The sequence below is a fragment of the Eucyclogobius newberryi genome, unplaced genomic scaffold (assembly GCF_026437365.1).
Source record: "Eucyclogobius newberryi isolate DKJ021-1_F unplaced genomic scaffold, fEucNew1.0.hap1 SCAF_12, whole genome shotgun sequence".
In the NCBI taxonomy this organism is placed as follows: domain Eukaryota; kingdom Metazoa; phylum Chordata; class Actinopteri; order Gobiiformes; family Gobiidae; genus Eucyclogobius; species Eucyclogobius newberryi.
Window position 1 is genome coordinate 30,002,692 of NW_027315746.1, and position 14,300 is coordinate 30,016,991.

At 38.1% G+C, this 14,300-nt stretch overlaps 1 protein-coding gene across 1 annotated transcript in view; it reads right to left on the minus strand.

Annotated features, from left to right (window-relative positions):
- Nucleotides 1-14,300, minus strand: part of crtc1a (CREB regulated transcription coactivator 1a) — a 51,866-nt gene that overhangs the window by 11,136 nt on the left and 26,430 nt on the right. Inside the window, exons 8-11 of the mRNA XM_072441855.1 lie at nt 10,890-11,071; nt 9,077-9,204; nt 7,137-7,229; nt 5,222-5,311 (exon numbers count right to left, since the gene is read on the minus strand). Coding sequence (XP_072297956.1) covers nt 5,222-5,311; nt 7,137-7,229; nt 9,077-9,204; nt 10,890-11,071 — 493 coding nt within the window. The remainder of the gene's footprint in view (nt 1-5,221; nt 5,312-7,136; nt 7,230-9,076; nt 9,205-10,889; nt 11,072-14,300) is intronic.

Genomic DNA, 14,300 nt, shown 5'->3' on the forward strand with positions numbered 1-14,300 from the left:
TAATAATACTTGGAACATTAATAATAGGGTGTTGTCACATAATAATGCTTGAATTTTTCCAATTTTACAGTAAAAAGTACTACTTTTTGTTGTTTAGGGCCAACAAAAATTGGTCTGCGGGCCGCATTTGGCCTCCGGGCCATAGTTTGGACATGCCTGTTCTATCTTAAATCTAATATAAAGCTGCCAAGTGTACATACATTTGAATAAGAAGTATTTTCTAATTACATAAAATCCCCAAAGCTCTCCTAAAATAAAAAGGTTGTTGTGCATTCATTTTATCTCCTCCTTCCTTCCATCTTTCATAGTTCAATTCCTACCCTCCATTCTTCCTTCCTTTATTTCTACCTCAAGTTCCACTTTCCATTCTACCTTGAATCCTGCCTTCTTTTTACCTTGTACCCTACTTTCCTTCCCCTTTCAATTCCTAACATCCTACATCAAATTCTACCTTAATTTCTACCTTTCCTTCCTACATTCCTTCCAACCTTGAATCCTACATCACGTTCTACATTCCTTCTTACATTGAGTCCTTTCTACCTCAATTCCTAATGTCCTTACTACCTTCTTAATTTCCGCGGTTCCTACCTTCCTTCCAATCTCAATTCCTACCTTCCTACATCAACTTCTACCTTGCTTTCTACGGTCCCTCCTACCTCGCCAACTATTCTTCCTCCTACCTATCTTCCTACCTCGTTTCCTAAAGCACTTTGTTTCCTACCTTGCTACCTACATTGCTTCTATAATTTCCATCTTTTATGTACTGGCACACTTCCAACTTTGTGTCCTTGCTTAGTTGTAATTCTTTCTTGGTCCCAATTTTCTTACATAAACAGAAATAAATGATAAATGATGAACCAACTCTTATTTATAATGTATAGAATGCAGCAACAATTGAATGTGCTTGGGTTGGGCACTTTTATTTAGATTTTACGATTGTACTATTAAAGTTAGTCTAAAAAAGTTGTATACTATATGGAGTGTCTGCATTCTAAGACCGTATCTGAAGCCGTATCCATGTCGGCTGTGCGCTACATTTAAAACACTGTTTGAACTAGTTGTTTGGATGTATAATTCATGCTGCTGGAGACTTATGAGAGGCAGACCCAATACACCCAGGGACTGAATATTGCAGGCCCTTGGATCACGGAGAGGCTCGCAGTGCACAAGACCAACAGAAAGTAGAATTGGAATAAAACATACTGCATTTTAAAATCTGCTTCAAACAGCGCATTAGCAAAAGTTGTGCATAGTTTCCAACATGCAGAAAACGGTCAGATAAGCTTGTGTCTAGGTGGATGAATTGGGATGAATATTTCTTTAAAATTAAGTATAAATATGACAGAACAATGGAAAAATGTGTACATTGTCTATGTCTGCAACTGTCTATGGGTCTAAATGTTTAGTGTAAAGTGATAGTCCTAGAAATGTCATAATAAAAAATGCAGTGTGTAAGCAGAATATAAACCCTTTTAAACTATATTATTAAGAAAAATCTATAATAAAATGGTAAAATAAACACAGTAGATAATCAGTACCAATAAAAAAATCATAGATTATTATTTTGTTACAAGAAAAAATACTGCACTAGTGCAAATAAAATGTAATGATAAACATTAGGCCCCCAAAAAATGTTTCTATTATTTGTTATGTCAATAAATTTGATTTAAATCAAATTATGTTGGTTTCAAAAATATAAAGTATTTGCATTAACAAATATCTGGTCGGATGAGGTTTTGTTCAGTATGAAGTTACCGTAAATTTAGTTCTCTAAAAAACATGCCATGCCATTCTTATTGATAATAATATTTCAGTACTCTCTGAAAGAGGTTAAAACATGTACTGTGAGTGAATGTTGACATTTGTTTCACATGTGCTTTGGAGTTACAGAAATACATAAGATCTCTGATGCTGAACAAAAAAATAAAGCCTCTTTAGTTGAGATGTGAAGATGTGAGATCTGAAAGATGAGGAAAAATCTCATTGAATCTTTCAAGCGCGGCATGCTTATTTTTATGTATGATGTAGTACAGTGGTTCTCAAACTGTGGTACGCAGGCTCCTCAAAGGCGCAATGGAGAATTTTTCGGCGTTTTGAGAACTCAGGCGGAAGTGCGCATGTGCACTCCCCGTGCGGACTGATACAACACACACGTGCGTTTGTTTATTAGCGCGACGGATCGCATCGCATCTCTCGTCTCCCGTAGATTTACGTCTCTTCTGAGCCAGCTCGAGCTGTCTTTCTCCGTCTTCATTTTGTCCCGTATACTGAGGGTATTATATTATGATAGCGCCCCGACTCTGGAACTCCCTCCCCCAACCTGTCCGCCACTCTCCCTCACTCACAACATTCAAATCCCGCCTAAAAACATACCTCTTCACCCAAGCCTATGACCTCCCCTACCCCTAGCCTCCTCTACCCCATTGCCTACTCTTCTACCCCCTGTTACATCCCCATCTTTTTCTCTCTACTTCTTCTGTCTTGTTCATTTTATCTGTATATTAATGTGTATTGTACGTGTTGTCCCCCCCTGTCTGTAAATACCCCCCCCCTTTTTTTATTATGTTCAGCGTCTTTGGGTCACTGAAAAGCGCTATATAAATAAAAGTTATTATTATTATTATTATTATTATAGCTCAATGCGCTTAAGACACGCGGAAACATGCGGCTCGTGGGCACGAGCCACACGCGGCTTCAGGTGAGCGGTAGGTGCGTTTTATGATTGATACGTGGCAGGACTAATCGGCAGTCCACGCCACGAGGAAATGAGACTCAGATTTGGGTCAAAAAAATCGTTCATTCAACCTTTAAGGTTGTCCGTGGATTCCTCTGCAGCTGAAGATAAAGTGAATTGAATCTGTATTTTTGTCTTCTTTAGAGTAATTTGGAAAGATATTTCCAGGATGACATGAAGGATTCTCCGCAATCGGCAAATCAAGGACATTAATTCAGCTCGAACATACTCAAGTGCCTGTGATGAGCCGTGTGTGATGTGATTGATACCTAACAGGCAGCGCTGTTATGCAGGTATGTGAACTCTGATGATTACTTTCTGAGTAAGAATAAATGATCATGTATTGTTATTGAGGTTTGAAGAGGACTGCATTTCCGTTTAAAAAAAAAATAAAAATAAAATAAAACACCAAAAATTTGATTTCTTAATTGTAATTCTATATTTTCATCAATGCAACAAAACATGATACATGTTGTAATGGAAGTTAAACTTCAGAGCACCAAATATCGTATAGCAGTGTAGTCACGTGGTGCGCCACTCTCTCCAGGGCGCGCTGCAAGGAAAATAACCATCAGGAGTGCTAATTATGTACTTGTAGCCTTGTCATTTTGATAGTTGGCTAATATAGCTAATATACACTTACAGCCTGTGTTCCCTTCAAATAAGGCTTTACATTTTTTGCGGCTCCAGACAGATTTGTTTTTTGGTCCAATATGGCTCTTTGAACATTTAGGGTTGCGGACCCCTGGTTTAGACATAGTTTAAATCTGGTGGTACTTGGAGGGCAAAATATTTTCTTAGGTGGTACTTGGTGTGAAAGTTTGAGAACCACTGATGTGGATAAACACTTCATGGTGCAGTGCAGTTAAACAGACCTACTTTGAAGCTGCAACCTTGACACATTTAGCAGTGAAGTAGGGCGCGTTCACACTTTTTGGGCTGGAGGACTTGCAGCACTTCAGGAGAAGATCCACACTATTCTATCAAATTAACTAAACTGATTGAAATGACGGCAGATTTTCATAAACATGAAATAGTAGAAAAAGCTTCAGTTGTAGTCATCTGGACTCAGTTTGAAAAAATAGACGTTTCGACTCTCATCCAAGAGTCATTGTCAATAACAGAATTTAGGTCGAGAACTCCGATATTAATACTGTTCTGTGGTAAGACCCGCCCATTGGGAGGAGCCTTCCTGAAGTAGAAAGAGTTGTTTGTTTCAACAGAAACTCCCCCCTTGTATCTACCGAGCTAGCCTATTCAGAATCTTAATGGGCTATTAGAAACCTCTTTGTCTTTGTGAGACCCTGGCTCAACCACCCTGAGTACCTGATTAGCATCTGAATGTCCTCTACCTTTCCAGGGGTTCAGTAACCCATTATAAATAACAGGAAGATTAAACCTTAGCCCTCCATTTCTGTTTAAAGAAGGTCTTTCTTTTTTAACAAAAATAGCTTCCTTAACTCCTCTTTCAAACCATCTTTTCTCCCTGCTTAAAACCTTCACATCACCGTCTTCAAACGAGTGATTAGAGGCTTCAAGGTGGAGATGCACGGCGCTCTGTGGTCCTGAACTAGTATTTCTTCTGTGCTGATAAAGCCTCTTGTGTAGAGGCAGTTTCGTCTCACCTATGTAACGTTCTTTACAACTTTCTTCACTGACGTAAACGTAAAGAACGTTACATAGGTGAGACGAAACAGCCTCTACACAAGAGGCTTTATCAGCACAGAAGAAATACTAGTTCAGGACCACAGAGCGCCGTGCATCTCCACCTTGAAGCCTCTAATCACTCGTTTGAAGACGGTGATGTGAAGGTTTTAAGCAGGGAGAAAAGATGGTTTGAAAGAGGAGTTAAGGAAGCTATTTTTGTTAAAAAAGAAAGACCTTCTTTAAACAGAAATGGAGGGCTAAGGTTTAATCTTCCGGTTATTTATAATGGGTTACTGAACCCCTGGAAAGGTAGAGGACATTCAGATGCTAATCAGGTACTCAGGGTGGTTGAGCCAGGGTCTCACAAAGACAAAGAGGTTTCTAATAGCCCATTAAGATTCTGAATAGGCTAGCTCGGTAGATACAAGGGGGGAGTTTCTGTTGAAACAAACAACTCTTTCTACTTCAGGAAGGCTCCTCCCAATGGGCGGGTCTTACCACAGAACAGTATTAATATCGGAGTTCTCGACCTAAATTCTGTTATTGACAATGACTCTTGGATGAGAGTCGAAACGTCTATTTTTTCAAACTGAGTCCAGATGACTACAACTGAAGCTTTTTCTACTATGGAACACGCCTGGACGAATGAGGGATTACACCGACATAAACATGAAATGAAATCTGAAGTTTGGAGCAGTGACTTTGCCTGAACATAAAGACACTGGGAATTGAAATTGGAAAGCGCACTTAACCGGAAGTTCACCAGTTTTCTTCGGTTGGATCAAGTGTGAACGCACCCTTTGGTCTATGAAGAGCAGATAAAAAGCATGAGGAGCTTACCACGTTCATATCGATAGTCATGTTGTTTTGAGGTGAGCTCTGGTTGTCTGTCGGGGAGTTTATGGATTGCATTTGGACCAAACCTGTCTGCTACACAGCACAGAAGAAAGCATTAATGACTATGCCTGTTGAGAAAGAGTATGAGAAACTTGTCAGATCAATAACTATGTTCAGTACTAATGGTGCGTTCAGGTGGTCCTCGGGTGCTCAAGTTTCCAAGTGGAGGGTAAAGTGAAAATGTAGCAGCAAACAAATCATAAAAAACATTTACACATTTAAAAGAGACATTTAAGAAGAAATAAAACACAATCTACATTTAAAAGCACAGATGAATTTAGAAGGATTCTTGCTCTTTGATTTTAAAAACTGAGTGAAAAGACCAGTTCCCGAATTCTTGAGGACGACATGAACACAACATTCATAAGCTAATAGTACAGTAACTAAAAGTGTAATTACATGACAATTGTCAAGGAAACTAGCATAGTATTTTACTTTTTCATGCTAATACTTTACCAAGAAATGGCAATTGATCATCTCTATACTGGATAATGTAAATAAAGGCAGATAAATATGCAAAATATCTGTTACAATTCTTATTCTTATTACCGTATTTTTCGTATTATAAATTGCACGTTCTTACATAGTTTTGGCCGGGGTGCGACTTATACTCCGGAGCGACTGATGATATTATTTGTTATTTTCACTCTGGCAACCGTATTTCACATGACAACCACAAGAGGGCGCGCTAGGCTCTAAGCAACGCAGAAGAAGAACCGGCACTTCCTCTACCTCCGGAGTTGTTTAGAAGTGACACCGAGGTTGCGTTTAATTGTGCAGTTATGTATGTACAGGTAAAATCTGAACTAGTCAAAACTACTCAAGCTGCGTTCACAATTTCGCAAACACTGCATCAAAATTGGGACTAAACCGAGGCTAATCCTGGAACTAAACCTGGACTGGAGCAGGACTAAACCAGGACTAGAACAGGACCAAACCGAAGTCTTCAACAAGGACGATGTATGAGGTATGAACGCAGCTTTCTCTTCAGCGCACAACTATAAACTGAACTCGGTCGATGCATGTGTTTTTGCCGTGCAGTGTCTATTGAAGAAGAATTCAATGGATTTAGTGATTTGGGGTAATACTGATGCTTTGGGAAACGTGTTAGCGTGTTCTTTATGCTATAATTATCTGAATAACTGTTCATATGTCATACCAGACACTTACGACAGTTCGTTGTCAATGCGTCACGTAGCTGAAGTTGTTACTTTAGCATACGTATACCTATTCATCATGTTGTTCCTCCTCTAATCTATTATTATTTTAAATTGCATTTCAAGATGTTCTTGGTCTAGGATTTTATCAAATAACTTTCCCCAAAAAATGCAACTTATACTCCAGTGTGACTTATATGTTTTTTTTCTTCTCTATTATGCATTTTTTGGCTGGTGCAATTCAAACCGTATTTTCCGGACAATAAATTGCACCCTTTTTCATAGTTTTGGGTGCGACATTTACTTAATAGTTAGTATAATTATACTCCGGAGCGTGATGTGACATGTGACATTATTTGTTATTTTTACATTTGCAACTGCATTTCATATTCCAGTGCCAATTATATATGTTTTTTTCTTCTCTATTATGCATTTTTTGGCTGGTGCAATTTATACTCCGGTGTGATTTATAGTCCGGAAAATACGATAATCCGGAAAGTACGGTATTACCATGGTATTACCGTGCTGTACCGAAAAGTACGGTATTACCATGCTATTACTGTGCTGTACCGTAAAGTCATGGTGGATTCAAATAAACACAACACACGGTAAATTAGAATTGTAGAAGGATTATACAATACAATACATTTAGCGTGCATAAATTCAGAAACAACATTGCAGTGAATGAAAGTGTATCTGACTTGTTGGTTAGGCTGCGTCTGTGCTGAGGGCTGCTGGCTGAAGAAAGTGTACTGACACAGCTGCTGCTCTAGGTTCATGGCGTTGATCGCAGCCTGAGGACAGAAACACATGAGCAGACTGGGTTTTAGAGTCAGGCAACATGGCAATAATCAATACGAGTGGACAGGCTTAAAGATCTGCTATCTATAAGCATGATTTAGCCCTAAAGCCATCTAATTCTAGGCCTTGTAATGTTTGAGTCAGATTCTAATCATTATTGGGTATATACCAGTACATATAGTAGAGTTTTTATTAGTGTTCATCGTTGTATGTTGCACCGAATCACCAAGACAAGTTCCTATGTTTGTGAATTTTGTTCTGCTTATGCATATGTCTAGTAAGTGCTGACAGTGTCTAGACAGTGTAACAAATAAAGTGTACATTTTATGAAAATCTTTTTATTTAATTTCTTTTATTAGAAGGACAGGAATTTCAAAGGACAGGCATTCACAATCCAGAAACAAACACCATCAACAAAAAAACGAGTAGAAAAAGAAGAAAACAAACAACAAAGACCATATACAAAAGAAAATGCCAACAACCAACCTTAATGAGAAACACACACACACGGGCACGTGCACGCACACGCACACACAAACTGCAGCTTCTCAGAACTTAAGAACGAATACAAAATGAAACATCAGAACATGATGCATACAAATGCTGGACATATACAGTACAAATATATACACATACATACATATACATATTATACATACATACACAAATAAATGTTTTTAGTTTTTATTTGAAAATACTGCTATTTACAAGATATATTGGTTTGTTTGTTTTTTCAAGAGAATTAGAGTCTGTGTGTCAACAATAGTCAACAATTATTTTTATAGTCAATTTAGTCACAATTATTCTGATGAACCGTTGGAGCCCAAATAAATGTGTTTTTGCTCTGTCAATTTAGATTCGTACATCTTTAATATGCATGAAATCGACACCCCTGCTGACACACTGAAGAGTAAGCGCAAAAATATAGGCTTAAATAAAACAGGACTACAGCAGGATTAAAGAAGCTGCAAACAACAAGGACAAAGAAGTCCAAATTAAAACACTGAACACTGAAGACCTGAAAGAGCCTGCGTACCACTACATGTACATGTAGTAACTGAGAGGTGTTTAGGATGAGCACATTCACAATTTGCTTTAACAATATAATTGAGAATCTAATTGTTGCTGGGCCAAATACTACTGTTGTTGTTGCATCTGTAATATTTTCACTAATTTGTTTAACTTAACTTGTTTGGTAGTTCTGTCTCTACTCCTCACAGTCATTATTAGTGTTTTTAGCCTCTGCAGAGCCTCCGTGGTCATTGTTATTGTCGTCTCTAGGTTTTAGCATTTGCAATTAGCTACAATCTCTATCTAACTAGCTAACTTTGCAGAAATCAGCTGCAATATATGCAGAAATCTATCTTTATATATCTAATTTCATATTTCCCCAAAAGCAAATGACAATATGATATGGCCGATCTCTAGTTATGGCATTTGCCATAACTAGATAGTATGAATACATATAGTATAAATGGCTGTTTAAGTTACCATATTCAATGCGTCATTTCTTGATGGAACAGACAATATTAACAAAATAAAATAAAATAAACAAAATAAATATTACATCTGCATTCCAACTGGTCCTCACTCTCCCTCACACTGAGCTGCCAATCATAGTCATATCTCGTCTTCTGGCTGATCTACATTAATATTGATGAGTTTACTGTCCAAATCATTGACAGGCTCATGTCATGGAGGAGACGGCTCCAACTCTACTGCTCACAACAGGTAAATAACATAATTCACCACTCTCCCACTAAAGCTTATGAAGGACAACTGCAAATATTATTTGAATGCAAATTAATTTCACTTGAATATCTACATGAGTGAGTCTCACCTGGGAGAGTGTGAGAGGGGGGGACGTGGGGGACAGTTGCTGGGACTCTCCAGCATTCAGCATCAGAGGAACCATGTCCGGCTGGCTCTGCGTCTCCATGGCGACCGAAGGCTGAGAGGCGTTTACTCCTACCCGAAACACCACACACAAGTCATCGGGAAGGACTTTTAAAAGCACACATCTCATTTTGACTCAATGGCCATCACATTTTTGAAGGTCCTGCTGCGTCGTACAGAATTTGAAACTAATCTAGACAACATGGTATTGGAATAACGAATTGAAATGTGTCAAAATACCTCCAGGTTAGTTTGCCATAAAATGTCATAAAATGTATATGAAAACATAAAAAATAATACTTCCTATTACCTGTTTATTGCTGTTTGCCAATCACAGCTTACTTTCTTTACCTCTCTCTCTCTCTATATATATATATTTTATAAATAATATAATATATATCAATCAATCAATCAATCAATCAACCTTAATTTATAGAGCCCTTTACAACACTGCTTCACAATAAAATCAAGGCAATAAAAAAATACAGAACTAAATAAAAACAAACTGTACAAAATAAAGTGACATTACATTACAGTGTTAAAAGCCAGTCTGTATAAATACGTTTTTAGCCTAGATTTAAAAAGTTTAAAATCTGTGATGGTGCGTATGTCGGGGGGCAGTTTGTTCCAGAGTCTGGGACCAGCGACAGGGAAAGCTCGATCACCCCAGTGCTTAAGTCTGGCTCTGGGGACGTCCAGTAAAAGCTGATTTGACGACCTTAGAGCCCTGCTTGTGTTAAGAGCAGACAGGAGCTCAGCCAAATAAGGTGGTGCCAAGCCATTTAAAGCTTTAAAAACAAAAAGTAAAATTTTAAAATCAATCCTGAAAGACGGGAAGCCAGTGAAAAGTAATATATATATATATATATATATATATATATATATATATATATATAAATAAACACACACACACACACACACACACACACTATAAAATAACCAAAATATAATATTGACCTTTACTTAACCTGGCTAATCCCACTGACAATTTGAACCTATTTAGGGAAGACCTTGCCCCAGAGGGAAGCCCATTTTAGTGGTAAAGCATCCGGAAGAAATAGGAATACAGTTGAAATGTCATAGTCAGTTAACTGTAAATAACAATTAAAGGCGCAATGGGCCCCTTTTTTGAGCTCCAATTGACTCCTCTTTCAAACTGTTTGAAAGAGGAGTCAAGGAAGCTATTTGTGTTAATTAATTGTTTTGGTACTCAGGGTGGGTGAGCCAGGGTCTCACAAAGACAAAGAGGATACTAATAGCCCATTAAAGGGCTGAATAGGCTAGCTCGGTAGATACAATAGGGTAAGTTTCGGTTGAAACAAACAACAAACTCGTTCCACTTCAGGAAGGTTCCGCCCAATGGGCTGGACTTACCACAGAATAGTATAAATATCTGAGTTCTCGACCTAAATTCCCTATTGACAATGACTCTTGGATGAGAGTCGAAAAGTCAAATTTTTTCTAACCGAGTCCAGATGACTACAACTGAAGATTTTTCTACAATTTGTTTATAAGAGTTCTTCTATTAAGAGTGTTTTTTCAAAAAACTTCCTATAAGTTATCTGTCCTTTTCTCTGTATCTACTGCGTTGTAACAACGAAATTTCCCCATATGTGGACAATAAAGGAATATCTTATCTTATCAACCTCCTCCTCTCTCCTTCAGAGTAAATCTATTCAATAAACTATTAATCCTCTCATTGTGAATTGACTATAGTATTGTCCATGGAGCCTCTATTTCTAGTTCTGTGTTGTTACCTTGCTGTGTGCTGAGTGAATGTAAGCTGCCGAAGGAGCCGGCCCCTGTGTCCTCCGAGTCCAGTGGCGTGGGCAGAGGAGGAGGGAATTGCAGGTTAGTGAGGTCGGGCAGGGATCCGCCAGTATTGTGGGCTGCTGGTTTGAGAGAGTGGGCCAACTGCTGCTCCGGAGATGGAAAGATGCTGTGGGATGCACACAGGAACAAGCCCAGCCAGGGGTTACGCTATTGTACAGGTTAGGGTACGTAAAGGCCGTAAATAGAAAGTTAAAACCATAATCAATGCAGATAAAAAGTAAATAAAACAACCCAAAACAAAACAATTATAAAAAGTTTCATATTGTGCTTTTAATTATAACAAATTGGTGAAAAATATTGCTATAGACAGAAATGTTACTTTAAGATTGTTTGAGTAATATGAGAAAAAATATAACATTATTACAACTGTATAATTATTGAGGGTTTTTTATTGAGGGAGGAAAAAATTGCCAATGTTACTTCTAAAAAAATGTTTTTTTTTTAAACATCTAACATCTAAATTCTGAGATCAGTGATACTAATTGAAAAAAAAAGAGAAAATATATTTACTAGTAATTATTATTTGTAAGAAAGAAACAGTTCATGCCTTTTTACAATATCCCAATCCAGAAGATGTTTTAAATAACTAGAGCTGGGTTTCAATACAAAATTCAAGAATCGATTCGATTCCAATTTTTACGTTTCAAAATCGTTTTTTTTTTTCGATTTCTCAGATCCCATCCGATTTGCTCCGATTTTGATCTGATTTCCGATTTCGATTCGATCCGGGGGTTAATGTTATTAAAAATGAAAAATGTATTTGAATTGTTTTCTTCACTTCATGACTGTGTAGAGAAGCAACATATTAAAACTAGTATTATATCAATATTAAACAGCAAATCTTACAAGTATTGGTAGTTACTGATGGAAGACTGATGAAAAGGTTAAGGGTCAATCTACCTTCAAGAAAGATAATCCAGGAGTCCTGAATTATCTTTCTTGAAGGTAGATTGAAGTTCACTGAGGGAAATGTAGAAAATAATTTTAATTAAAAAATAAATTGAAAAAAATAAATTATAAATTAAAAAATTAAAAATTTAAAAATAAATCAATCTTTGGACGTACGAATCGATAATCGGTCATTATTATGCGAATCGATTAAAAATCGGAAAATCGATTATTTCAACCCAGCTCTATAAATGACACTATGATTTTACACTATATTCCAAAATTTGAGCCAGTTCCAAATTTGCTGCACATAACCGCGCAAACGTTGGTCACTTACTACTACTCCAACAGAAACATGGACAGTCCAGATCTAATATGAGATCAATTTATCACTATTGCCATCACATTTGAATATATTACCTGAATATAAGTCGTGCCAACTAAATGTAATTAGGCCCGAGCCCCAGCAGGGCGGAGGGCCAACTGTCCGACCAAACATGAGGGCGCATACAAAATACATTGAGCCAATGGGAGACGCCCCGAGGTCAACTTTGTCGTAGAGCTACAAAATTCGGGACACGCATTCCTCTCGTGAGGACAAAAAAAAATTATTGTGGCCACGCCCCCAGACTTACCCTATGGCCGCCATCTTCCTTTAAAAATGAAAACACGCCGTCAGCAATTTTTTCACGTCAAACTTTGACGAACTCCTCCTAGGGCATTTTGCCCACCGACTTCAAAATCGCCGTACGTCCTCTGGACAAGTGGGGCATCTAAAGTTATCCAAATTTTTGGGATACCTTTTACGGTCTGTGTGCGGCACAGCCGCAAAGTTGGACAACTTATTTTGGGATATTGCAAATCTAAAAATTGCTCCCATTTGATCAAAACCAGTCCGATTAGGACCAAATTTGAATCAGTTGTTAAACTTTCTAGTTTGGACCAGTTTATGATGACAAAATTGAAATGGGCGCGATAGCGCCCCCTACAGAGTGACCTTTAAATTAACATTGAAGGTCAAAAATTAGTTTTACCAAAATTGTCTAAACTTTACCCAAAATTCAATTTTGCCGTCCCAATCAAAAAAGCCAATAAGAAAAATGCCTTAATTTTTACAGCGTAGTCGTAGCGATGTCAGAAACCTCCCATGTTATCCCTATGGAAAAAACGCAAAATCTCTAAAATTACCACATTTTTATGTTTTACACTTTAACGAACTCCTCCTAGTGCGTTTTGCCCACCGACCTCAAAATCGGTGTGCGTCCTCTAGACAAGTGGGGCATCTAAAGTTATCCAAATTTTAAGGATAACATTTACGGTCTCTGTGCGACGGAGCCGCAAACGTTTCCCAGAATTCTGAATATTTGGCCTTCAGGGTGGCCTATAAACAATAGAGTTTTTCCAAATGACATGATATTTTGCACAAAATTCTAATTTTCCATCTTGATCATAAAAGTATGAGAGCCAAAGTCATATTTTGTACGGCGTAACCGTAGCGATGACAGAAACATCCCACGTTATCCTTATGGGGAAATCGCAAAATCGCTCAAATCACCACATTTTTATGCTTCACACTTTAACAAACTCCTCCTAGGGCGATTGTCCGATCAAACTCATATTTGGGGAAAATCATCTACACAAACGGGACATCAAAATGTATCCATATTTTGATTCTAAGTGCTACGGTCTCTGTGTGGCGGACCCGCAAATATATGTCACAAATGGGAAAACAGCAAAATCTCTAAAATGACCACATTTTTACGCTTCACACTTTAACGAACTCCTCCTAGGGTGATTGCCCGATCAAGTTCATATTTGGGGAAAATCATCTACACAAACGGGGCATCAAAAGGTATCCATCTTTTGATTTTAAGTGCTACGGTCTCTGTGCCGTGGAGCTGCAAATACACTGTCACAAATGGGAAAAACGCTAAATCTATGAAATGTTCACATTTATGCTTCACACTTTAACGAACTCCTCCGTGGGCAATAGCCCGATCAAGCTTAACTTTTGGGAATATCATCTACACAAGCGCTGCATCAAAAGTTATCCATATTTTTATTCTAAGTGCTACGGTCTCTGTGCGGCGGAGCAGCAAATTTGACTGACACTTGTGTTCATTTACACTGGATTGGCCATGTCCAATGTGTCGCCGTCTGTCAAGTTCTTTTTTAATTCAACACACAATAAGGGCGCCATCTTTATCAAGTCGAAAGCGCAGAGTCGGAAGGCCGGCGGCCCGCGAGGACCGTTGGATGCCGCTTGCGGCTTTAATTTGTTTTTGTTTTTTTCATAGGTCACATCTATCTATAAGTCACAGGTGCCCACACAACATGAGATATTTACACAGAAATATGATAAATGATAGTGTTGCTCGGGCGGGTTAGGGCGGGTTATTAAACGCAGACCACTGTATCGCCCGGGAATATGAGTCAGATTATAAAAG